This window comes from Ailuropoda melanoleuca, chromosome 11 (assembly GCF_002007445.2).
Source record: "Ailuropoda melanoleuca isolate Jingjing chromosome 11, ASM200744v2, whole genome shotgun sequence".
Taxonomy (NCBI): Eukaryota; Metazoa; Chordata; class Mammalia; order Carnivora; family Ursidae; genus Ailuropoda; species Ailuropoda melanoleuca.
In genome coordinates, this window is record NC_048228.1 from 50,549,535 (window position 1) to 50,574,416 (window position 24,882).

General features: G+C 44.2%; 1 protein-coding gene across 8 annotated transcripts in view; it reads right to left on the minus strand.

The window, feature by feature from the left end:
- SHROOM3 (shroom family member 3) overlaps window positions 1-24,882 on the minus strand; it is a 303,549-nt gene that overhangs the window by 20,997 nt on the left and 257,670 nt on the right. For 7 of the 8 annotated variants that reach the window (XM_019805421.2, XM_034671655.1, XM_034671652.1 and 4 more), the window contains 4 exons: window positions 21,224-21,355; window positions 12,281-15,503; window positions 6,297-6,370; window positions 965-1,864 (listed from right to left, as the gene is read on the minus strand). In XM_019805421.2, the coding sequence (XP_019660980.1) occupies window positions 965-1,864; window positions 6,297-6,370; window positions 12,281-15,503; window positions 21,224-21,355 (4,329 nt within the window). Of the gene's footprint in view, window positions 1-964; window positions 1,865-6,296; window positions 6,371-12,280; window positions 15,504-17,726; window positions 17,831-21,223; window positions 21,356-24,882 lie in introns of those variants that run through there. The other variant, XM_034671656.1, reaches the window with a different exon arrangement.

Sequence of the window (24,882 nt, forward strand, 5' to 3'; positions counted from 1 at the left end):
ACAGGGAAGTTGTGTGACTTTTTAAGGGGGATGGATCTAGTAGGAATTCAGTTTTGGTAAATGTTGCAGTGAGATTCCAGAGCTTTCTGAAAGGTCCAGGGGAACAGAGGGTAGTGGTGGTACATCACTCCTGTGGTGTTTAGAGGCAGTTACCACCGAGGCAGTGTGTCCTTTTGGGGTTTAGAGATCGCTTTTCCCAGGGAGTACTTGTTGGGAAGTGCTTCTACCCATTCTTTTGGCTTCCACAAGGTTTTCCCTAAACATTAACTGACCTTTAGCTCTGTTCTTTATCCTTTCCAATGGACGTGGAATGACTTAGGAAAGAAAGTTGACCATAGCTTGTCTGTAGTCCAGCCTTTTTCTTTAAAGTGAGGCTGCCTCTATGCTAATCTATACGCCCCCGGCTCCCTCCATACACACACACACACACACACACACACACCCCAGCAGTGTGTGTCTAGCATGCCCTGAGGCTAGGCAGGTAAACCTGTTAGGGCTCAGTATCAGGAGGCTCACTTATACTCACAGAGAAGCCATAATTTCCAGTATCAGCTCTATCAGTAATAAAAGTGATATTTTTGTCTTCTATGTCTTCCTCCTTTGTCTTCTCAACTGATTCAGAACTCAGGGAAGAGGGATGTTCCTTATCTGGACCCTCTGAACTTACATGTCCACAGAAGTGAACTATACCTTCTGGGCTTTGTGTTCATTTTCAGTACTCTTGTTCCTTTGTTCCCAGTGGTAGTATTGGGTACTAACGTAACAACTAGCCAAGGTAAACAAATGAAAGTGTTCTGCCAGTTTCATGACTTAAGCATATATAGAAAAAATATCCATACCAGGGCTCTCCTGAGGCCAATGGAAGGAGGATCTGGGAAGTCTGCAGTGTGAAAATCTCTCATTAGAGGGGCATCCTTTCCTCCCTCGGCTGGGGGCTTGCCCTACGCAGAGTCTGCCCACTTACCTGGTACGGGGCTCCTTGTAATCCTCACTGTCCAGCTCTGCCTCATACACAGCTTGGGGAGGAGGTGGAGGAAAGTCGTCCAAGCTATTCACTGGGGCGTCTTGGCTCAGTGGAGGCGGTGGGGGTGGGGGCAGTTCAAATGTGGGACTAGAAGTGGCACTGGGGTACAAGTCCTTCACAAACACTTCATCATCATAGTCCTCCCGAGGTGGTGGGGAGGCCTGCAGGACTGACTCAGATATTCGAAGGGAGATCCTCCCTGGAGTGCTTGGCGTCCCAAGAGGCGTGTCCTCAAGAGTGTTGCTTGAGCTTGGAAGAGACTGCTGTGTTTTATAGTGCTTCTGGTTTGCAAACTCAGGTGCTGAAGAGTTCTCAGGGAGGCTGTCCTCTCTGACTGCGTGGGCCCACTTCACCCGAGGCGGGGCAGGCAGCTGAGGCACCGAGACCTGCCGCCTTGTTGCCTCTTCTATCCCATGCTCTGGGCTGTTGGGCTCATGGCCTCTTGGACTTGCAGGCTGGACCAGGCTGTACCCATTGCTTCTGTGCGTCACTGCTGGGGCGTAGGGCAGAAGAGGCTGTTGCCCTGTCTGACTGTCCCTTCCAGTCAGTTGATCAGTTGCAGCCTGTGAACTTGAGGGAACAGGGGAAGGCAGAGCTGAGCCGAGTGGGGTCAGGGGTGCAGCCCTGGTGTCTGTGAGATGCCCTGGCATTCCTGTGGGCAGCAGCCCAGGGCAAGGTGTTGCTCTGCTAGCCTGCCTCTGAGGGTCCAGGGGTCCAGGACATTTGCTGGGAGCAGAGGCACCACCAACTGCTTTGCAGCCTGAACCACCCCAACGAGGGCTAGGATGATGTTTGAGCAACGGCATGTCTTCACGGCCTCTTTCTGAACTACTGAGTGACCTGGAGCAGGATATAAACACAGGGTTACAGCTCAGAAGAAAGTGGCAAATACTGAACCCAGAGGTCATTACACAGATGGGAAAAGCATTTAGGGGAAAGGACCCCAGAGAAGCTGCACCCTGTCCCCCAGGCTGCTCATACAAAGAACCAAGTTTTAAAAAGATGCCAGACAGGCATAAACTCCTACAGGAAAATGTCAAATGACAGACCTGGGGTCACAAGGCATTTCCTCTTATTAGCTTTCTCTCACTCCTCCCCACCCCATGCCCCCCACCCCCAGCATACACATCCCACATAAGGCAGCTTTGCAGGGCAGGCTTCAAGATATAAAAGGAAACAGGTACATTTCTTTAGCACCTTTTAGGACTACTTTGGGAAAAAGAGTGCTGCCTTATTCTCTCCCAGCGTGATCCCCATGAGAGAGGTCTGTTTGGAAAGCATCTGTTCAGGCTGCTGAATTTGAAGGTTTTATTTACTATTTTCCCTTAGTCTCCTAGTGTTTTCATTTTTTAGAATGGAAAGTAAGAAGGGGGAGAGTCTCACCCAAGGAGCTAATAAGCAAATATCTCTGGAGAGAGAGAGATTGATAACAAGGAGCAAATAGGGTACATGGTGATTTAAACACCTGTCCTTTACCTTGGCTCTGAGGACAAACCCAATGATTTCCAATACCTTTGTTATCATGTTCTAAAGGAAAACAAAACAAATCCTCGGCACTGCCTGCTGCCATGCAAGAGTTAATGTGCGGATAAAACCAATCTCCAGCAAACCCACCCTAATTTGAAAATTCTACATTTGGAGCTCCCTGAATACTGGTATGCAAGTGAATCTGGAGAGCAGATGGAACTTTTCATTTTACAGATCTGGGTCCTGAGGGAGCTATGGCTCAGTCCCCAGGCAGAGCCCCAGCACAGGCCTGCCATAAAACCATCTGAGTGCCAGGCAAGGATAATGCAGCATATGGAAGAGAAAGACTGCAAAGAATCAAATTAGCTCTTCTCGTGATGTTACTTTTTCTGTATTATAAATGCAGATGGTTAAGGGGCCTATCTCTCTCAGATGCAACTTTGCCCTCCCCCTGAAATATCCTTTTCATTTAGAGGCGGTTACTTTACCAGGAACCTCTCAGTATCTAAGATTGGCTACTCTGTATTTCTTGGTGGGTTCCCAAATGGGTGAACTGAAAACCCAAAGGCAGGAGATTTGCTGGGTGCTTTCCTCCCATATTCATTTTGGTATATCCTCAGTACCGATACAAAGTACCCTCCCAGTAAATGTCTGTTGAACAAGCAATGTCTCTGCCCAGTTGCTGTTTAGACTAGGATATAAACTATTTTTTAACTCAGCATCCTCTAATAGGACATGGAGTAACTGGAATCTGTTTTAATGACTAACGTGGGTACCTTCACTTATAGTTGTATCTTGAGGCTTTTTTAAAAGGAGAGACATCACGAAAAACCAAAATGTAATATTTATCCTTTATTTAAAATAAAGCCCAAATAAACATTGCTGTATTTCTAGTTTATGTTTAATCCTCTTAGTTTATAGGAACCATACTTAAATTGTGTATTTTTGAAGGTAGTATTTGAGTTAATGCTTAGTCTGAGAATGCTGCTTCTTGGTGATTGTATTTTTTCAAAAACAAAGGATAGGGTAAAAGATTTTGTTTGAGTGTCTTGTATTTTTATTATTTTTTAAAAAGATTTTATTAATTTATTTGCCAGAGATAGTGCACGAGCAGGGGGAGCAGCAGGCAGAGGGAGAAGCTGGCTCCTCACTGAGCAGGGAGCCCCATGTAGGACTCAATCCCAGTACCCCGGGATTATAACCTGAGCAGAAGGCAGATGCTCAACTGACTGAGCCACCCAGGCATCCCTGAGTCTCTTTTATACTAGAGTGTGAGAGGCAAATAGCTATTGATAGGTATCTAGGAATCCTAATATTCAAGAACGGAGTTTGAAAGCAACTGGTCTCATTTTTTTTTCTTCATAGCGTTTTTTTAAAATGTGATAAACACATAAAATTTACTATATTTTTAAATGGATTCAGTAGTGTTAAGAATATCCACATTGTTGTGCAACAGATCTCCAGAACATTCTCTTCTTGTAGATCTGAAACTCTATACGTACTAAGTAACAACTCCTCCCAGCCCTTGACCTCTACTTCCATTTCTGTGGATTTGACTACTTTAAGATGCCTTGTATAAGTGGAATCAGAGTATTTGTCTTTTTGTGTCTGGCGTATTTCACTTAGCATAATGTCCTCAAGGTTCATCCATGTTGTAGCATGTGCCAGAATTCCCCTTTTAAGACTAAATTATATTCTATATGTATATATCACATTTTTAAAATCTATTGATGGACATTTGTGTTGCTTCCACTTTCCTATTGTGAGCAGTGATGCTATGAACATGGGTATGTTCGAGACATTGCTTTCAAGACATTGAAACTTCGAGACAGTGCTTTCAAGAAACTCTTTCAGATATAGACTCAGAAGTGGGACTGCTAGGGGATATGGCAGATCTGTTTTTAATTTTTTTTGAAGAACCTATACATACTGTTTTCCAAAGCAGTTGGACCATTTTTCAATCCCACCAACAATTGTTTTTGGCGGGGGGGAAAAACATTTATTATCTGGCTATAAATTAGGAGTGGCAGGCGGTGGGGGGGGAGCCTAGTAGTCATGTTTGCACAAGGGGTCCAGTGTCTTCACATGCTCACCAGCCTTTGTTTTCTTATGGTGGTGGTTTTGTTTGTTTTTTTTATAGTAGCCATCCCAGGGGGTATGAGGTGGTATCTTATTGAGGTTTTGATTTGTGTTTCTCTGATAGTGATGTTGAGCATCTTTTCATATGCTTGTTGGCCTTTTTTTTTTTTAATCATCTCTGGAGAAATGTCTACTCAAATTCTTTTTGTAATTGAGGTATTTGATTGTTTGTGGTTGAATTGAGTTTCACCTCTGACTTCAGACAGTTCTCTTTTGGCAATGCTCTAGGTCACTGTTAGTTTTCCTTTGTCTCTAACTTTTAAGCAACGCTCTCAAACTAACCAAAGTCCTCAGCCTCACCTTGAATACTTCTTTCACTTTAGGCACAGCTGTGGGAGCAAGAGCATGTAGCTGGGGAAAAGTAAAGAAGGTAACTTAATACCCACTTCCTGATACTACATAGGCTGCCTTTTTTTTTTTTTTTTTAATTAAAGAGAGAGCCCGTGATTGGGAGGGGAGGAACAGAGGGAGAGGGAGAGAGAATCTTAAGCAGGCTCCACGCCCAGCACAGAGCCCAACATGGGGCTCGATCTCATGATCCTGAGATCACGACCTGAGCCAAAATCAAGAGTCAGACCCTTAACCAACTAAGCTACCCTGGCACCCCACACAGGCTGCTTTTAAGTGACAGTATTAGGCTGATTTATTGAGAAGGTGAATATAGTTTAGAAAAAGAGAGAAACAATGGTTGAATGAAATATAAGAAAAAGAAACTGGCTTAAAAAAACATGGAAGGTAGTAGGGAGGATTTAAATGCATTATCATTACTACTAACAAATTATAGTAGAGAGCCCTACGATGCTGCATTAAAACTACATACAGGCATGTGCTTCAGGAGAAATTCTTTGGAAATTTCTACTTAAGCTCCATGTGAATAGTTCAGAAATTCAAACTCTATATTTTTCTACTACCTTGGAGAAATGATTTTGATGTCAATTTTCTCTTTCTTTCTTTCTCTCCCTTTCTTTCTTTCTTTCTTTCTGACTGTTCATTTGACAGAACACAAGCGGGGGCGGGGGCAAGAGAGAGGGAGCAACAGACTCCCCACTGAGCAGGAAGCCGGATATAGGGCTGGATCCCAGGACCCTGGGATCATGACCTGAGCCGAAGGCAGACACTTAACTGACTGAGCCACCCAGGCGCCCTTTGATGGCAACATTAAACGAACTTTCTGTTTTCTATCCCTAAGTGCCTAAACATGATTTGGGAGCTTTATTTTTTACTTCGTGTGCTTCTAATAAGTTTGTCTTGCTCTGTGAAGCTGTTCATGAAATGCTCATTCTTTAGTGTTTTAGTCACCAGACCTGATCCTTTGTGCACAGAACCGGAAGAGAGCCACACAAGTGAGGCCCCAGTTGTGAGAGCCACAGGATATGTTTAAGAAGAGCATCTCCATGAACTATTCTAAGGCCAAACTTATTTGAGGTCAACTACTGCCTCAATAGTGCACATTCAAAACCTATTCTGAATAAGTATCACTCTTAGAGAAAGTCATTTATAAATACAAAATTTAAAAGTTTCCTGTGGCCTAGGCAAATTGAAAAGGCAGCATACAATACTATGAAACATCTAAATGTCAGTTTTCCCTTTCTTGTAGAGTGGAAGAGGAACATTTAACTCCAGCAGCATTCATAAGGCAGAAGGCCTCATAAATACACGTACATACCTGGACCCAGGGCCAGCCAAATAGCTTGGATCCTTCATAAGACCAAAGCTGTTGTTTTCCCCCAAAACCACATCCTTGAAACACAAGAAAAGCACAGTGTTATTACTAACAAACGAGCAATTAAATTTACCAAGAGGGTGGAGGTAGAAAAGAGAAGGAACATTTATTGGAGGCCTCCTACTTAGTGTCAGGCACCAACGCAGCACTGTTGCATACTATCCAACTTCACCCCCAAAGACCCAGGAAGTACTGCTAACCCCAGCGGAGACAGGCCCAAAGCAGTTCCCCTTTTCAAAGCCACAAATGACGGAGCTAGGATTTGCACCTTGGTCTGTCTCCCCAGGTGCCTCTCCTCACAAAGTCATTTTCTAAGCAGAAGTCTGATGACAGTTACCTCCAGTGTTCAGAATAACTGCTGTACTTGAAATATAATGATGAAAATTATTTCAAAGGGCCAGAATTTTGAAACAGCACTAGGGAAATATGGGAGATGACAAGGAAAGGATAGTTAATTGAATTTAGCAAAAATTTCAAATGTTCTGAGTTATAATTAGAGAAAAGATATGAATCTGGCTTGTAATTAGGTTGAAGTATATTCTCCTCAGGAAAAAACATCTCACCCACATGTAATATCAATAACTTTGGTAACTTTTCAGGAGTAGTCATTACTTGTTTTTGTTTTTAATAAGGGTATAGATTGGTTTCCTGAAAGGGTGGTAGGTGAGGTGTTTTTTGTTTTTGGTGAGTTTTTGGTAGTATAAAATTTGGCCCATGTGAACAGGTCCTGATGAAGATAATGATGTTGCTATTGATAATACATTTAATTTTTAATTATTTATAAACAAATTAAATCCACATATGATCCATATACTTAGTTTTAGCAACTTATTTCACTGTTTACTCTGTCCAAAGGTCTAATGGCTTTCCACTCCCCCCCCCTTTTTTTTTTCCCAGTCAGTGGTAGTACTAAAAGGCAGTAAAAAAAGAGCCAAAGGTGGTAGTAGGCCTGAAGGAAAAACAAGCATGTGAATATTGTTAATTGCAGCTATCCCATATTTCATTTACTGAGTGCTAGACACTGGAAAGTACCTTAAAATCCTCAAATTACATGCCTGGAATTGTATCAGGCACCTAACAGTCCCTCTGTGATTTAATCTATAACAATAAGGAGAGGGGAGGTAACTGTAGCTCAGAGAGGTTAAGTATTTTCCCCACAGTTAAAGTAGAGGAGTTAGCATTCAAACCATGATGTCTTCAAAGCCAAAGATCTTTCCTTGAAATCTTAACAAATGAGTAGAAGCTGGGCTGGATGCAATCAGACTTGAGCGCTTTGAGAAAAAGGAGTTCTGAGTATCTCTGATTTGCTCAAATATCACTCTAGGGAATGGGAATTCCTGTTCTCCATGGAACCTTATGGTCCTTCTAAAACCTTTCCCCGTTCCACCCCCCTCTTGACAAGAATGTGCAATTAAGTGGGAATGCCTCTAGATCCCCTTTGAGCTCCTTGCCCACTAACGATTAAGTATATTTTCCCATTTTATTTCCTTTGAATTTCAGTATGAGAATGAGTTTAACTTCTGTAGTCACATGAGTTGGCCCCCAGAATATCAAGCTTAAGTTGATATTTATGTGGGCGTGCACAAGCTAAAGGAAGTTAGACCATTAAGAGAACTCTCTCAATCTGTCAATGACAATATCGTTCTGTCCAACCTAGTACAAGCCCAAGGAGATCAGTTTCTGTTGCATTTACTTGCTCTGATTTGGGCATATAATCATTGCCAAAGAAGACTTTTTCTTCTTACTAGTTTATAGAAAATAAAGTACTTATGGCAATTTAGGAAACAGCAATGGCTATGGGAGAAATACAAGGTATAGAGTTATTCCAATAGACACCTGGGTAAATGTCTATTTGTGTTTGTTAGTTATCTGACTTCTGATGACTGACTTAAAAATTCTTAGACTTTGTTAGGCATAGCAAACTTAAAACTTTATTATCAACCAAAGTCTCTCGAGTCCTGATCCTTACTTTTGCTTTGGGTTCTGAGTTAGATATCCTACTATTTCTCTGGCCAGTGAAATATGAAGACAGTAGTATTCATCTGCTTTGGATATCAGTTTCCAAGTATCTGCTAAAATGATTTAAGAATCCATTTGAGAAATCTTAAAATTTTATTTAAACGGGAATAACAGTAATCAATAAATGTCAAAATCAATTCATTGGCTTACATTTTCAGATAGATATTTAACTCTTGCCTCCTCCCTCCCCTAGTCTTTTTTATTCAGGGAGGGAGCATGGTATGGTGACTTGCAGAATCCTGAGTCAGACAGCATGGGGTCAAAAAACCTTGTTCCCACTACCTTGGTAAATTTCTCACCCTTTCTGTGTCTCAGATCCCTCATCTGTAATACAGACATAACAATAGTATCTACTTCTTTGCATAGATGTAAGGATTATTTTTATGCTTATAAAACATGTAGAACAATGACCAATACATACATAGTAAACATTTATTATTATTGGCTACTTGTAATTTCATATTTTGTGGAAAGGTGATTCTGTTTATGCACAAGCTTGAATGGGTCCTTCCTGAGGGGTGCTAAAATGATTTACAAGCTGCATTCTACAGAGTCAAGCCTACATCCAACACTGTGGGATGAGCTAAGCAATTTCCTCAGCAATTAAATGAGGTTTGTCACACCATCACATGGTGAACATCTTATATATATCAGGAACTAAGGTCAGTGTATTCAGTGAGAACCAGAGAAATCGCTAACTCAGCAATTGGAAAAAAACAGCTCCCAGCCAGGAATCTTATTTCTCCAAAGGTGTTTTTTGGGTTTTTTTGTTTTTTTTTTTTTTTTTAAAGATTTATTTATATATTTATTAGAGAGACAGCCAGCGAGAGAGGGAACACAAGCAGGGGGAGTGGGAGAGGAAGAAGCAGGCTCCTAGTGGAGGAGCCTGATGTGGGGCTCGATCCCGGAACGCCAGGGTCACGTCCTGAGCCGAAGGCAGACACTTAACAACTGCGCTACCCAGGCACCCGGTTTTGTTTTTTAATAGTTTTTGCTGGATTCTAAATCTATGCAATGAAAAGGTGTTTCCATTTCCAAAGCAGAAATATTTGGGTATTTTCTGGCAGCTTTGCAGGGCCCACCCATTTTAAAAAGGTTAAGTTTTCCAAAGTTTCATAGAAAGTACGAAATAGGCAAGAATTTGATGTGTCCTTCAGCTCCATCACTAATACCCATTTGTTCTGCAATTACACTTTTCAAATGAAAAAGAATTAACGGAGAAGCAGTCCTGGGCTGCATGTTTCAGAGGACCACCGCTGGTAAGGAGAGGCACAGGCCTGCGGAGTGAGCAGGTCTCAGGCTTCGAGTGGTGGCAGCCTTCTGCAGTAATTTAGGTGCAAGAATGATCAATTTATATGAACAGATGATTCCCATGCTAACCTGGTTTGGGAGGCAGAAATTATCCTCACTGGTGGGCTTCTGAAAAGGAACTGAATCCTTATCAAAAGCTTATAAAAATGCTATATTAGCATCTGGTTGGCAGGAGCAAGGAACATTTGTTCAGGATGCCATGGAATAAGCCAGCCCCAGAAAAAGACTCCATATTTTGGCTTTAACTTAGTAAGTAGGCAATTTCTGCAGGGTTACTTAATTCCTCAGAGTTCTCTAAAGCTGGGATGAGATAAATTCTTATTGAATACCTTCATCAAAGCTTAATAATAATGGTAAAGTCTCTGGAATTCATGCACATAAAAATAATAATATCCTGAAATAACCACAGTAATTGTGTGGAGCCTAGTTTTACTTTTGTTTTTTAACTAGTTCTACAAACAGAGTAGAGGATGGCTGTATGAAGAAGATGCAAGAAGAAGACCTTGCCATGGACCAGTCTTGGGGAAGGCAAGGTTTGGTTGCTGGGTGTGAGAATGGGAGGAGGCGGCTCTGGAGCATAGTCATGGCACAGTGACAATCTGGGGGCTGGTAATCTGCTTTCAGAATCTGTAGGAGCAAAGCAACACAGATAGAGTATTTTATTTTTGAAATATTTTCCCCTTTGGCATCAAAGTCCCCAAATTAAATATCTAAATATGGTACTCACTTTATTGAAGAGGATGTAAATAATCTGTACTTTTCTAAAAAAAGTTTTTCACATATATTCAGCTGGAATTTGGAGGAATTCATCCTTTCTCTACACTACCTATGTTTTAGCTTTATTTCCCAGTTTACCAGACTTGAGAAATATTTGGGGAGAAAGCAGAGTAACATTCATAGCCATCCCAACAATTCCCCAAGGGAGGATAATGAACTATAGTAAGAAATAAATAGCAGAAGATGATTTAGTTTTCACCTAAACATTTCTGTTTTCTTTAGAGAACACGGGAAGAAAAATTGAGAAAATGTTTGGGTTGTTATGCTACTGAAGTCCATCAAACTAGCTGAAATTGTATGTTACATCCATGGATTTTAAGTGTTTTAGTGGTAGGATAAGGAGTAGAAATTAGCTCTGTGCTTCATTCTGAGGAAAGGAAAATGGTTAGTGAAAGGTTATGGAGGACTGCCTCTCTACAATTTTTTGTGCATTTATACTGGGGAGAAAATATTTCTGGGTATTTTGGGACAGAAAATATCTAGATGGGTACAGTATTTTGTTTCAGAAGCAGTGCAGCAAAAAACAGGCAGTAATGCGTGAATCTTTCTTTGGAGCTGTTTCTACCAACTAATTCCTCCCACACACAACCCCCAATCTTTTGTCAACATCCTGCCCATCCCTCACAGCCTGGCTCAAATACCATCTCCTTCAAGAGAAGCCTTTAGATGCCTTCAGTTAGAATTAATCACTCTCCCCTCCATAGCACATTAATCACTGGTCCCAAAGTATTCGCTAGTGTGGTGAGTCATTTATAGAGAAGTTCATCATATTCCTTGCTCAGTTGTGAGCCCCAGAAAGGCATGAGCATTGCTTCCTTCTCTGTTTCCTTCAACCTTGTAGTACAGTACTTCTCCTATAACACATTCTCTACAAATTCTTGCTAAATGACTGACTTCTCTGCTGGAGAAAACAGAATGTGAGAAGGGACAGTGGAGGCATGTTCTCCGCTGTGCTAACATAGGTGTGAATTCCTAATATCTTCTTAGGTGGGAAGGGAACCATGACGTAGGCCTTTGATCTGCAGTCCACCGGTAGCAAGGAGTGACTAAGAATTAGGGAAATTAGTAGACTCCTGGGAGTTAGTGCTCAGGTTCTATTGCTAGCTCTGCTGAAATTTCCAGTGGAAAGCACTTCATTATCTTTGAATAGTTTGAAATCTTTATTAGAAAATCCTTTTTATGTGAGAATGTGAAAGTCTGTGATTCTCCTATCTCACCAAAGTGGTGCACTCCAAGAATTCAGATGGGAGTCAGGGAGACACAGGTTTGATGTGAATAATATACTACATAGGAGGATTGTGAGGATTAATGAGATAACAAAGGTAAAGCATACTGAGCTGAGGGCCAGGAGTTCAATAGCCAATAACTATTAAAGTTAATAATTCTTCATGTTCTGTAAATGCACAAGTCAAACAGAGGATGCAAAGCTAAAATCTTTAAAATACTTAGACACAGTCTCTATTCCATGAATATAAAAAAACCAAACCAGCAAAAATAATCCCTAACTTTTTCTAACCATGCATTCTTGCACTGAGAGGTGGGTAACTTCCTAAAACAAAGTGTACACACACACACACAGATATCTATATGTATACATATCTCTATATAAGATACATGGATCTATACGCGATCTCAGTACAATGCTATATATCTACATATCCACATCAGGGCACCGAGAAATAAATCACTCCATGAAGACAAATGCTACTCTTTTGCATGTAATAGGAAAATTAAAGTGGTGAGAGGTGGGGGGGGATAGGGGGGCCTCACTAAAGCTCTGGGGCGAAGGACCCCATTCTAGAACCTCTGGTTGTACGTACCTGACGCTTCTTGTCTGCGGTGGGAGAGGACCGTGATCTCACATGGACGGGGACTGCCAGGACATCCGAGCGCTCCAGCAGGTCCTCTGCAGACATGGACTTCCCAGACCTCTTGGCCGCGGCTCCCCAAGGGGAGGGCTCCCCAGGGGTCCTGTCCACCCTCTGGGTGCCCTTTGGTCCATAGTTATTAGCTCCACTGAGCTGCTCCCTCGGGGCTTGGTCCCCACGTCGCCGTTCCCCTAGGAGGCGGCCTCCAGCAAAAGAGCTGCTTCGATCTCTGGGGACCCGCAGGGACTCCCCCACGCCTCCCACTGCTGCGGCCGGCAGGAGGACGGCCTCCCTGCGGGGCTGCAGACTGGGCTCCCACAGCGAGCAAAGGCTGGAGGCCGAGGCGAGGCTGGGGCCTTCAGGCGCCGTGGGGCCAGGCTGCATGTAGGTGCTCTGGGCGCGCTCCCGCAGCAGCCCGGGCTCCTGGAAGCTGCAGCCAGCGGCGGAAGAAGGCCGCTTGCCAGTCTTGCGCTGAATGTAGTCGGCCAGTGCGCTCTGCTGGAACTGCTTCAGCTCCGGGCCCGACAGACTGAGCGTGGAGCAGGCCTTGCCGTCGCGCTCGAAGATGCGGCGCCGGTCCGCTACCGTGCTGTCCGGGAACCGCAGCCCCTTCCTCTGTGGGCTCAAGGGCGCCGGCTCGGCCTCCTCCGAGATCCCCACCTCGTTCATCTTCTCAGGCTCTGAGTAAGAGCGCTTCTTCTGCTCAGGGGTCAGACGCCGGCGCGGCCCCCTTCGGGCGGCAGGGGGAGCCGGTTGGGCAGGCCCGTCCTCAGCGGGGGTCACACTGTGCCGCTCACGAGGGGTGTGCGGAGAGGCCGAAGCCGCTGCCTCTGGGCTCCTCAGCCCCACGTGGGCCGAGGCGGGCCGCGGGCGCCAGGGTCTCGAAGTTGCGGGTGTCCCCAGCTCGAGGTCTCGGCGGCGAAAGGAGGTGGCCCCAAGGACACGGGACTGCGCGTCCTTGATGCTGTTCCGGTAGGCACGGCTGAAGGGGGCATCCAGCACCGGTGACTCGGGCGTGCCGGGCCTCTCATCCAGCCACACTGGCTCCTTCTCCCCCTCGCTGAAGAGCTGAAAGGTGCTCTGGCTGCGCATAAGGTGGGTGTCCCGCCTCGGGGGCTCACTGCCTTGAAGTTGGGGGCCACGGCCGACATCGGCACCCCTCCTCAACTGCTGACCGTAAGGCTGCCAGGAAACCTCTTCCAGCTTTGACTCCTCGTTTTTGAAGTGCTGCTCCCCATTGCTTATGGGTTCAGTGGATTCAGAAAAACGGACATTGGCTTTTGTCTCCTCAAAGTCATTCCCAAAAGTATTAGAAGCTGCAAGTGTCCTGTTGGGCCTGTAGTTATGGCCATAACTAGAGCTGCTCACACTTGGGGGTCTCTGGCTCCCTTGCTCTCGCTGCTCGATCTTGGAAACCTTCTCCAGCACAGAGCAGTGGGGTTTCCCATACTGAAAGCCCTGCAGAGCCGAAGTGCTGCTGGAGCTGAGCCGCCTCCTGCCCAGACTGGATGTCTGTTGGTGGGGTGGGGAAGGAGGGTCTCCGTACCTTGACTCTGAACTGGAGAAAGAGACCAAGGCACTGGTTCTCACCTCGGGTCTTGGATAGGAAACTGGCCTGTCCAGATGGCTCCTGTGGTCAGGAACAGCTTTCTTTCCAGAGTCTTCTACTTTGTTGTTGACTACAAAGGTAGACTGGCTCTCCAGGTAGCCCTCCTGGGTTCCTCCTCCTAGCTCCAAGCTGCTTTGCCTTCTTAGACTCTCAGGAATGTTTTGGAGAGAGGAAAAGGCTGACTTGGTCCTGCCAAAGTTGTTCGACAGGCTCTGGCCTAGGCTTTCCCTCTCCAGCCTCTGCTGCAGGTTGGCATTGTAGTCTTCATGTAAATCACCCTCCCAAGGCTCTGAGGGCCTGGAAGATCTCTTGTCTTCACCCACTTGCCAGGCCTGAGGGGATTTGAGGCTGTGGTAATTAGAATATGGTTTGTTGCTGTGGGTGCTCTTTCTTTCATTGGGATGTGAGCTGTTGCCTCGGAGAGGTGTAAGCTGTCTCTCCAGGGAGGTATCCTCCTCATTTTCAGGTACTGAAGGGAAATGGACTTTGTAGGGGACACATTTGGCTGAGGTTTCAGGTTTCCTCTCTCCTGGGGACACTGAATCATGTTCTAGAGGTTGGTAGAAGGCAAACCCAGGCCTGCTAGATCCATTTTGGTTCCCGTTCTCGTCAAAGGTAGCCATCTTGTCACAAGCTCCATGAGGAGTTGTATACCCACTCTCCTTGGCCAGTGCTGGGTAGAGCGTGCCGTTACTACTCACAGAAGGCTGGGGCACATGAGCAAAGTGTGGCTCCAGAGAAGGTACCGGGTAGATGCCAGTCGGCAGCAGAGGCTGGCCAGGTTGGGCCTTTTGGGTGTAATTATGCTTGGGCTTTGCTGGGGGGCTGTTCTCTGGACTCTTCTCTAGCACAGTGTGCAGCTGTTCCTCTATGAAGGGAGATTTCAGGGAGCCTGCAGGGTTTGCCTGAGGCCGACAGAACCGCTTCTGATCAAGGCTAGACCAAGAGCTGGGTCGTTCTCGCTGCCGAAAGGCTGCATAACTGTCGCTCCGAGCTGGGGGCAGGGGTGCACCCACTTTAGGAGGAAGGTTGGGAGTGGCAGTCTCCAAGGAACTGGGGCACTGCTGGCTCCAGGATGGGGGTGGTGCTCCCTTGCCCCGAGGAACATGCCATTTATCATAGCCCTGACCATCTGCTGATGCTCGGGCCTCCCTATCTTGGAGAAGCAGGGCTGAAGAGTTCACCTCATACTCGGCTGAGACTCCCCTCCGGGGATCATAGACTGTCTTGACATAGCGAATGTCTGCCTGCCTCATCCCTTCTAGGAGGCCACCCCGAGCAGAAGTGGTGTCCATGGAGCCTGACCGCTCCCGGCTAGAGATGCCAGGGGGTGGATACTCTAGGATGCTAGAACTGGTGGAGAAGGAGCTGTAGGCTGAGTCTCTCTTGTTATGGAGGTGGCTGAGCTGGTCAATGCTGCTGGTGGACTTGGCAGGAGAAAGAAGATGGCAAGGTGGGTATCCCCCACTGGGCTCCAGGCTCTCCATGCTCCCCTGGGAGCTGCAGTGGTCAGGGCTTCGCCTCAGATAAGCATGATCAAAGTTGGAGAGGTCACTGGTAGAGGAGCTAGAAGAAAGGGAGACAAAGCAGTCAGCACCACTGAGCTTGTTACCATTTGGGAGGCTTACGGGCAGAGGACCCAGCTTATAAATGTACTCTTGTGCAAGATGTTTGGTTTTGGAAGGGTGGGTGAAAAGGGCCATATTTGGGCCTTGCTCGGCCTCCTTGTGTGTTGTCACTAGGAGTAATTGCCCAACACTGTAACCTATGGTCCTCTTATTAATCACCCGGGCTTGCAAGGGGCGGAAGGGGGAGCATAGAGGAAGCCGCATGGCCTCCGGGTACAGGCAGCACACTGATGTGATTTGCTAGGTGCTGAAGTGACATTCTGTGTGTGCCAAGAAATGAGAGGTGGAGGAGGAAAGAAGAGAGGAAGAGGAGGAGGAGAGAGAGAGACTGCAGTTTTGTGTCTCTTGGGGCTATTTGTGGGAAGAAGGGGAAGAACTTAGTAAGAGACCAGGCACGTGAACCGGGTGAGGGAGACTCTGTGTGCACGTGTATATGTTTTTAGTTAATATCTTTCCTTTTTATGGAATTGAAGGGCTATACCCTGGCAATCTTCCTGGAATCTCAACTACTAGAGACAATTTGTTTGTAGTGAGAAAGCTAAACACAAAGCTGAATGAGAGAAATTCAGAGAAATGGGAGTCAGAAAAAGCTGACAGGAGAGGGAAGCTTTATAAGAAGTCTTAAATACAGGAGTCCATCACCTGTGGATGACTTCCCAAAGCCCAAGCAAAGCCTCCTTCATACACTTAGAAAGGTAAGACCTTCTCCTTTACATAGTCCTCCAGGTGATTTTCAGAGCCTGCCAGGGGAAGGGGAATGACTCTTAATCCTGGCATGGCATTACCCAGAGAGATGCCTCAAAACAAAACAACTTATAATTAGCTTTAATTACAAACGTCAAAATATACTTCACCAAGCATGTTGGGGGAGTGAGGGCATATACAAAAGAATAAGTGGGTCAAAAATCAAACAATCTTGAAACCGTTCAAATGTTTGTGACTCACCATTCTCTACAGAAGGGTAGACACTAAAACTTTTTGCTAAGCTTTTTACTTTTAAATGAATAGGCATTTAAGCATTATTAAAATCATGGGACTATTATATTTCTAGATCTCATTTAAGCAAATACAGTGTTTTATTGGCTTAAGTATAGGATAATGCTTTATGGCTGGCCTAAATCCAGGGTCTGTGGCAAGAGACTGGAAGGACCATACTCTGACTCAAAATGGGCACTGGAATTCAAGGAAGACTACGTTCTCAGCAATTCATCTCAAGAATGTAAATCTTTTTTAGGCAAAGTCAATGTACTGAATGGAGCATCCCACTTCGGGAGGGACAGGTATAAATTCAAGGGGAAAAGGAAGGAACAGCTCTTGAGCCAGCCAGATTAGAAATGTCAGTCCTGGCACTCAATGGTATGGCATGTCACTGCCAGATTTTACCCCATTCCCCCTCCCTTCCCAGTTCCCCTTCAAATGAAGAAACTGTGTTAAAAACGTACATGACAGCTCAGTTAAGGGTAATCTTGTATGACCCACTTACGCTTCCCCTATCTTCTCTAACAGAAGATTCAGAGCTAATGTTTCGAGTGGAAATGGAAGCCGTATATCCCATCATGGCTGTTTTGCTCACCAACTCCATGCAGTGGTAGGCACTACTTAATCCCCCTCCCTGCTGCTGAGAATTTTAGCAGTCTTTCACTGAAAGGATAATTCAGATCTACTCAAGAACACACAAAAAGTCAAAGTGAATAAACAGAACTGAAACTCTCACTATTGAGTGGGAAGAAGTGTCATCACTAACATCTCAAAATGTAGATGATGTCTAGAAATATTAAATCACTGGTAAAAATATCTTTAGGCAGAGCAAGGGTACAATGGGTTCCATTCTGTGGCTAATGGAAACTTAACCCACCAAACCTCAGGTGGAATGTACCATGTGAGGATTGTGACATGGTCTGTGCTACTCAGGGAGGGCTCTGTCCCTTTGGAATCCCCACTCCCAAGCTGAGTGGGGAGTAGGACTGAGTGGTGTGCTATGCCATCAAGTGCACTGACATCACCCTCTACAGGGTTCTTTCACCGCTTTCTGGAAGTCGTTATTTTTATTATCATTGCCATTCCTGCTTCCAGTATCACACTTTTAATGGTGGGTAAGAAGAACTTGGGATGAGGTCTCCATTCCCTGCAACAGTTCCAGCCCACACAGAGATGGCCTTACTGTCAAGATAAGTGTGTCAAGCTTCTTATCATGGTCTGGCTAGCTCCCAACCTCATTTTCTACTGTTGTCTTGCTTGCTGCACTCCAATGTAATGGCCTTCTTCCTGTAATTCAAACACATGAAAGATCTTCCAGTGTTTCAGGGCCTTTGTACCCACTGTTCCCACCACATGGTATGCTCACTTCTTCATTCAAGTCTCTGCTTGAGAAAAGACTTCCTGGAACACAAGAGCATCTAAAGAGCATCTCCTCCATCCTTACCCTCCGTTACTCTGCTTATTTCCTTCATAGTACTTAACACTACTTGACGTTACCTTATATCCCTTTCATTATATGAAAGAGACTTCAATTGTGTCTGTAATGCTTAGGATCTGAAGCAAACATGATAAAATGTTACTTCTGTGGTTGATCCATGTATTCTTATAATATTACATATAACTCATATTTACTCTTTTGTGTGTTTAGATTTATTTTCTAAATACTTAAAACAGCAAAGAGCACAAAACAAGTGCATGAAAACAAGTACACTCATAGATTGTGAATTCTCTAACTTAGATGATCAAATGTTTGGAATAGGCTGGGCTAAATAATTCTATTTGATATAAGACTTCTGAGTCTTTAATAAACTATTGTTCATATGATGTTCTAAAAGGAAAACATACTAAACAGTGTTTTCTAAATTAATTTGGTCCTAGGAACTTTTTTTCCAAAGAGCATCTAAAGGATGATTACTCCACGGAACAGACCTTGGTCAACAAATATTATAGGGTGGGGGTTTTTTCTGTCTTGTTCGGCATTATACCCCCAATAACCAGAAATCACCTGAGAGATAGTACTGGTTCTTCAGCATTTTGATACTATTATTTCAGCCTCCCCTAAGGGGCTGGATTACATGACTTTTCCAGATCTCTTCTGAAGTACTTTAATACTGAGGACCTTTGCGTGAGAATTCTGTAGGACAGCAAAAGGACCGTGAGCCAGGTCTGACAGGAAGCAGCTGAAATACAGGCTCAGTGAAATCCAGATCTAAATCAGCTTGCAGGCAGTTAAAATCACTTCTCTTGTGCTTCCCTTTCCCCCAAGCTCCCTGCTTCTCCTGCTTCTTAATGAGAAACAGATCCATAAACTCAGGACTGAGATTGGGTTTCTAGAACCAAAGGAAGGCTGTCAGAGGGATGCCAACCAACTGGTTTGGCACACCAGACCACTGGATGTCACTGTGCTCCCTGGAAAGCCACCTGGAGTGCATCTCCATTGACAGCCACAACATCAGGCCCTCTGAGCAGAACACAGAGTTGGGGTGAAACGTCTGCCAGTGCTGCAAGCCTGAGGTGTGGACTGAACAGACCCCGGCATGACCTGTGCTGGCGAAGAAGAGAATCCTCAGGTCTGTAGTGCTGTGGGTAGCGTGAGTTTGCTTTTGTCCTTGTACCCTACACTCCTTTGTGCAGATGGTTGGGGGATCTGTCCCAAAGCTTGCATTAGAAGGCACAGTGATAGATCCACCTGCCTAAACCCCTCTGGAGGTTGGGATGGGAAGGAGGACACAGGAGGTACAGACACGCAGCCTTCAGAGCACTACACTTCCGGTGCTAGCTCCACAATTCTCCAGGGGCCAACTCTCTTGGAACTCAACATAGTGCCTGCAGGCAGCTCTTCTGAGCACTAACTGCAGTAGTCTTAACTTCTGCCCGTGTGTTTTACGTTACAGTATGACTAGGTTTAGGGCCTCCTGGGGAGCTAAGGCATTGGGAGGTTCCACAGGGCCCCACTGTTTAGGAGCACTCTGTTAATACACAACTGCATTTTATGTGCATGCTAGTTTATGCCATTGACTTTGTAATTATTATCAGGTTTCACTGTGCCTCTGATAAGTCTTCAGCCTAATAATTGTAATTGTTGTAATTACTGAGTGCTTATTACGTTCCAGGAACTGCACTAAATGTTCTACATGTTTTGCTTAATCCTCACTATGATCCAGTGGGATACATATTAATTTCATCTTACAGACAAGAAAAACAAGATCAAAGAGGTTAAATGACTTGCTCAAGCTCATCTAGTAGGTAGTGAAGTTGGGATTTAAGCCCAAGTGCCTTCCCACTATGCTTTCTTTCCTTTGTACTGCAAGGCCCTCCACATCTCACTTTCCAAAGGCCCAGAGAGCAAAAGTGCTCTGCCTGGTGGAGGTGGCGGCCTGATGTGGGGCTGTTCTCTGAGCTCAGATGGCAAGAATAAATTCTTTCAGGGTTATTGGGAGTGACATGGGCAAGGGAGAGGAGTGTCTGTAACAAGGAGGGTCACCAGGAAATTCTTTTCTGTGGCCTGAAGCCTACCCTGATGTGCCAGGAGCCACATCCATCAGTGAGAAGTCTAGGAATTGGCCCTTGATTTGACCAGACATCAGAGTTAAGGGTTCTGAGTCCTGGCCTTGCCAAATGTGAAGCCACCATCTGTTAGTTAAGTAATCCTTCCAGAAGTCTTGCGCCCCCCCCCCACCCATCAGCACTTGCATCTCATTTGCATATAGGACCCATATCCTCTTGACCCTCCCCTCCCTGCCATTACCCTTATATAAGCACTTTCAAAAAGTCCTAAGCAACAGATTCTAACTCCCGGGCATCAGAAGAGGGATTCTAAATTTGCATGGATTCTGAATTTGTAGTAAATGTAGGGGGGTCCTGACTAACTAATATGTCTGGTGGTCAAGTTTGACTTCCCTCTCAACTGTGTCAGGTCTGATTACTACAATAAATCCCTTCTCCCATGACACTGGCGGTGGCCTTGCCTTTTTCTGACTGAACCTTGACTGATAAAATGACTAGAGACACAGAGGAAGTAAAACTAGTAGTTAGTTATATGCCATGGCTCTGACTCCTGGCTTGGATTTGAGTCTGGACTCAGGTCCTGATCAGTTATTTGACCTTGGACAAATTAGTCTCTCCAAGCTTCAATTTCCTGTTCTGTAAAATGAGGTTAAGAATACTGTGTCTGTTTTACAGGTGTAGATGAAGGCATGTCGTTATCACGTGAGATAATGTTCACACTGAGCAGCCCTAAGTGTGTTAAGTTTTTGGGTTGGAGCTAAGTTGGATAACTGGCCTAAGAGAAGGATAAAAACGAGTGGGGAGTTCAAATACATGAATAAGACATTGAACAAAAAGCAGATATGTATTTGGCTAAGAAGGACAGTAAGCACTGAGGGAAGAAGTTGGTCAGTTTTTCTAGTAGTGTTACCATGTGTAATTGAGAAATGTCTGAGAAAGGACAGACCCTGTGGTTAACTCAAATGACCTCCCTTTGTGCCAGTCTGGCCCAGGATATGAAGATAACTGGTATACATTAGGAATTTTTAAGAGGATGAGGAAGGTGGTGGGTAGAGAGGTTTAATACTCAAGGAGAGTATAAGAAAATGTTCTCAAAACAGAAGATAACATTCTTTTCTGGGAATAAGACCTAGGAAAGAAGAAAAGCCCCAAATCTCAGCTGGGGCCACTTACCTGGAATGGTATCTCTGGGGCCAAGGAGTGCCAATCGTGCCCGGAGTTATCTGCATCATGCTGGCATCTGGTTGGTTCTCCCCAAATTTGGTTAAATGCCAAGAGTGAGGTCGGCCTGCAGGGTCACTGCGTCTGGGGAAATAGAGGAGAGGGACCGCTCAACATTAGGAGCATTCTCAGCTGAGTTTCTTCACTGATGGGATTTATAGATTTAAAAGCAGAGACTGCTGTATCCTCAGAGATCAAAAATAATTAATACCGGAAAGTAGATCTTACTGCTTACTCTTACTAACCATTGTTATTCTCTGCTTTATCAATATTTTTATTTTCATTTTGACATAATTTCAGACTTACATAAAAATGTTGCAAACTTACTACAAAGAATTCCTACATAAACCCTAGTGCACGTGAATGCAAATTGGTACAGTCACTATGGAAAACAGTATGGTGGTTCTTTTAAGAAATTAAAAAGAGAACCACTATATGATCCAGCAACCCACTTATGGGTATATATCCAAAGAAATTGAAATTAGGATCTCGTAGATATATCTACACTCCCGTGTTCATTGCAGCATTACTCACAAGAGCCAAGATATGGAAACCTAAATGTCTATGAACTGATGAATGGACAAAGATGTGGTATGTACGTGTGTACACACACACACACACACACACACACACACACACACACAGTGGAATATTATTCAGGCATGACAAGGAAGGAGATCCTGCCATTTGCAACAACTTGGATGGACCCTGAGGGCATAATGCTAAGTGAAATAGGCAGACAGAGAAAGATAAATATCATATGATCTCACTTCTCTGTGGAATCTAAAAAAGACAAACTCAGTATAACAGACTAGAATGTTGGTAACCAGGGGCAGGGGAGTGGGAGATTTGGTCAAAGAGTACAAACTTCAAGTTATGAGACTTACAACATTGGGGATCTAATGTACAGCATGGTGATTATAACTAATAATACTGTATCATATACTTGAGTATTGCTAAGAGAGTAGATCTTCAGTGTTCTCGCCACAGAAAAGAAATTATAACTATGTGACAGGATGGAGGTGGTAGCCAATACTATGGAGGGAATCATTTTGCAATTTATAAATGTAACAAATCAATACATTGTACACCTTAAATTTACACAATGTTCTTTACCAACTATATCCCAATAAAACTGGAAAAAAAATTCCCACATATACTTCACCTAGATTCCCAACATGGTAACGTTTTATGCCAGAGTTGCCTCTGTTTATCCATATATAAAAATGGGAGCAGTAATTCCTTCCCACCTCCCAAGAGACTGTGTGGATATATGGTAAAAAAAAAAAAAAAAAAAAAAAAAAAAAAAAAGCTTTCTGGGGTTTTGGAGTCCTCTGTCATATCCTAATGCTTGATAAATTACATTAATTTCTTGGTAAGAGCTACATAAAAATTAGCTACCTCAGTGTTAACACTGCTCTAAGTTATGTGGTATAAACAGCAGGATGCTCTCGATGCTTGCACTTTGCAAGTCAAATGCAAGTCAATGATTTCAACTTTTAAATATCCTGCCCTTATAACACAAAGCGTTGACAAAGCCAAAGGGAAAAAGTGGGTGTCCTTCAATTGCAATACTGAAGAACAAATTTTACACTACTATAGAAGGTCTGAGTCAGGAGAGAGTGACTGTGCCTTATTTCTGGCAAAAAAGTGAGGTGAGCTATCAGGAATTTCATGATGAAAACTTCTGAATTCTAAGACTGTAGGGGAATTTTTCTACAGTTTAGAAATGTGTATGGGATCCAAGAATCCACTGTGATACACTGACGATAAAGCTGTTAAGCACACCCATCTATTTCTTTTCTATGAAGAAAATATATTAGCTTATGTTATATAAACGAAAAGCTCATTCCCCTAATACCAGTAAAATCTTGAGTGTTAAGTATATCAGAATACTACTAGCCCAGGTGTCAGACATGGATTCTCACTCTGACTTTATTAACCTGCTAAATGATCCTGTATAAATTACTTCTCCTCCCTAAGCCTTTGTTCATGTAAAAGATAAAAACATTAATTGAAGAGGGTGCATGAACCTCATTTTAATCTGAAGCAACTTTAAAAATCTGTAAGAGTATGGAGGACTTGCCGAGAGAGAATCATTCCTCCAAATATATTTTTTCTGAAGAGAGGTTGGGGTGATAGGAAAATGATCTTGTGCAAAGCAAAGGATATAGACACACAAGATTTTTAGTTGTCAATAAATGCTTATTGAAATGAAGGAACCTACAGTCAGACTAATGTCTGTGTTGCTACAGTGGCCAAGGAAAGTGAGAAAAACTGAAATATCTCTTGATAAAATGCTGGGGATAGAGAGAAGCTGAAATGTGGCTAAAGGTTATCAGCTCTGCTATCAGACAAACCTGGATTCTAATCCTGATACCTAAAATCCAACAGCTAAAAACTGGTGGTACTTTCTTAATCATTCTGAGCTTCCTCATCTGAAAAAGGCAGATTATCACAGAACCTATCCATAGGGTTTTTGTAAAATTAAAAATGAGCTAATATACCTGGCACATAGTAGAGCTCAATAAATGTTAAGTATCATTATCTTCAGTCAGTCATTATTAAAGAATTGGTGAAGACTAGATGATAGGGAGATAAGCCCACCAGAGAGATCTACAATGCAGGACAGAAAAGGGGAGAGAGAAGCCAGGAGTGAATGATGGAGACTAGCAGAATGGGCAGGAGCTATTGTTGGCAGTGAGCTCCCCAGTAAGATACTGAGAGTGGATAATTATAGCAGAGGGTTACTGTGCTCACAGCGTGAAGGACCTTGGCCACAGTGGTAAGGCAGGGAGCTGCCAGGGCAGTGACTGTAACCTCTAGTCAAGGAGGTAAACACAGGCCAACAGGGACTAAACCTTGCCTACCTGGAAGCTAGGAAAGAAAGCAAACAAGTAGTAGCACAGCCTTGGGCTAAAGAGATCAAGTAGGGTGCAAACACAAGAGACCAACAATGGAAGGCAAAATACTACAGTTTGCCTCCTTGCCCCCATACTGCTTCAATCCCCATTATAGGCCCAGGTAACCCATGCCTCTGGGTTCTGTATGGCCCCAGAGTTGAATCTGCCTTTTTCTCAGAAGGCCACCAGGGAGCCCCAGGTTAATGGCTCAGTATCTTCACAGTTTGGCATTCTTGCCGCTAGACTTACTCTGATCTTGGACATGCAGTCCCCCCAGAAACTAGGTTCCTCACCTAGTTCCTTGAAGCCAGGCCACCTTCCTTGAACCCCAGTTCCTCACTGACTCAGATTCCCACTTTATATTCCGGTTATGTCCAGTGATTAGAAATCTTTTCTGGTGGGGCGCCTGGGTGGCACAGCGGTTAAGCGTCTGCCTTCGGCTCAGGGCGTGATCCCGGCGTTACGGGATCGAGCCCCACGTCAGGCTCCTCTGCTGTGGGCCTGCTTCTTCCTCTCCCACTCCCCCTGCTTGTGTTCCCTTTCTCGCTGGCTGTCTCTGTCTCTGTCAAATAAATAAATAAAATCTTTAAAAAAAAAAAAAATCTTTTCTGGTGCCCCAAGCACCTCAGAGTCTGGCCCAAATCACATAGCCCTAAGTCCCACAGCCGGGATTCAAACCCAGTTACCTAGGACTTCAGATACTCAACA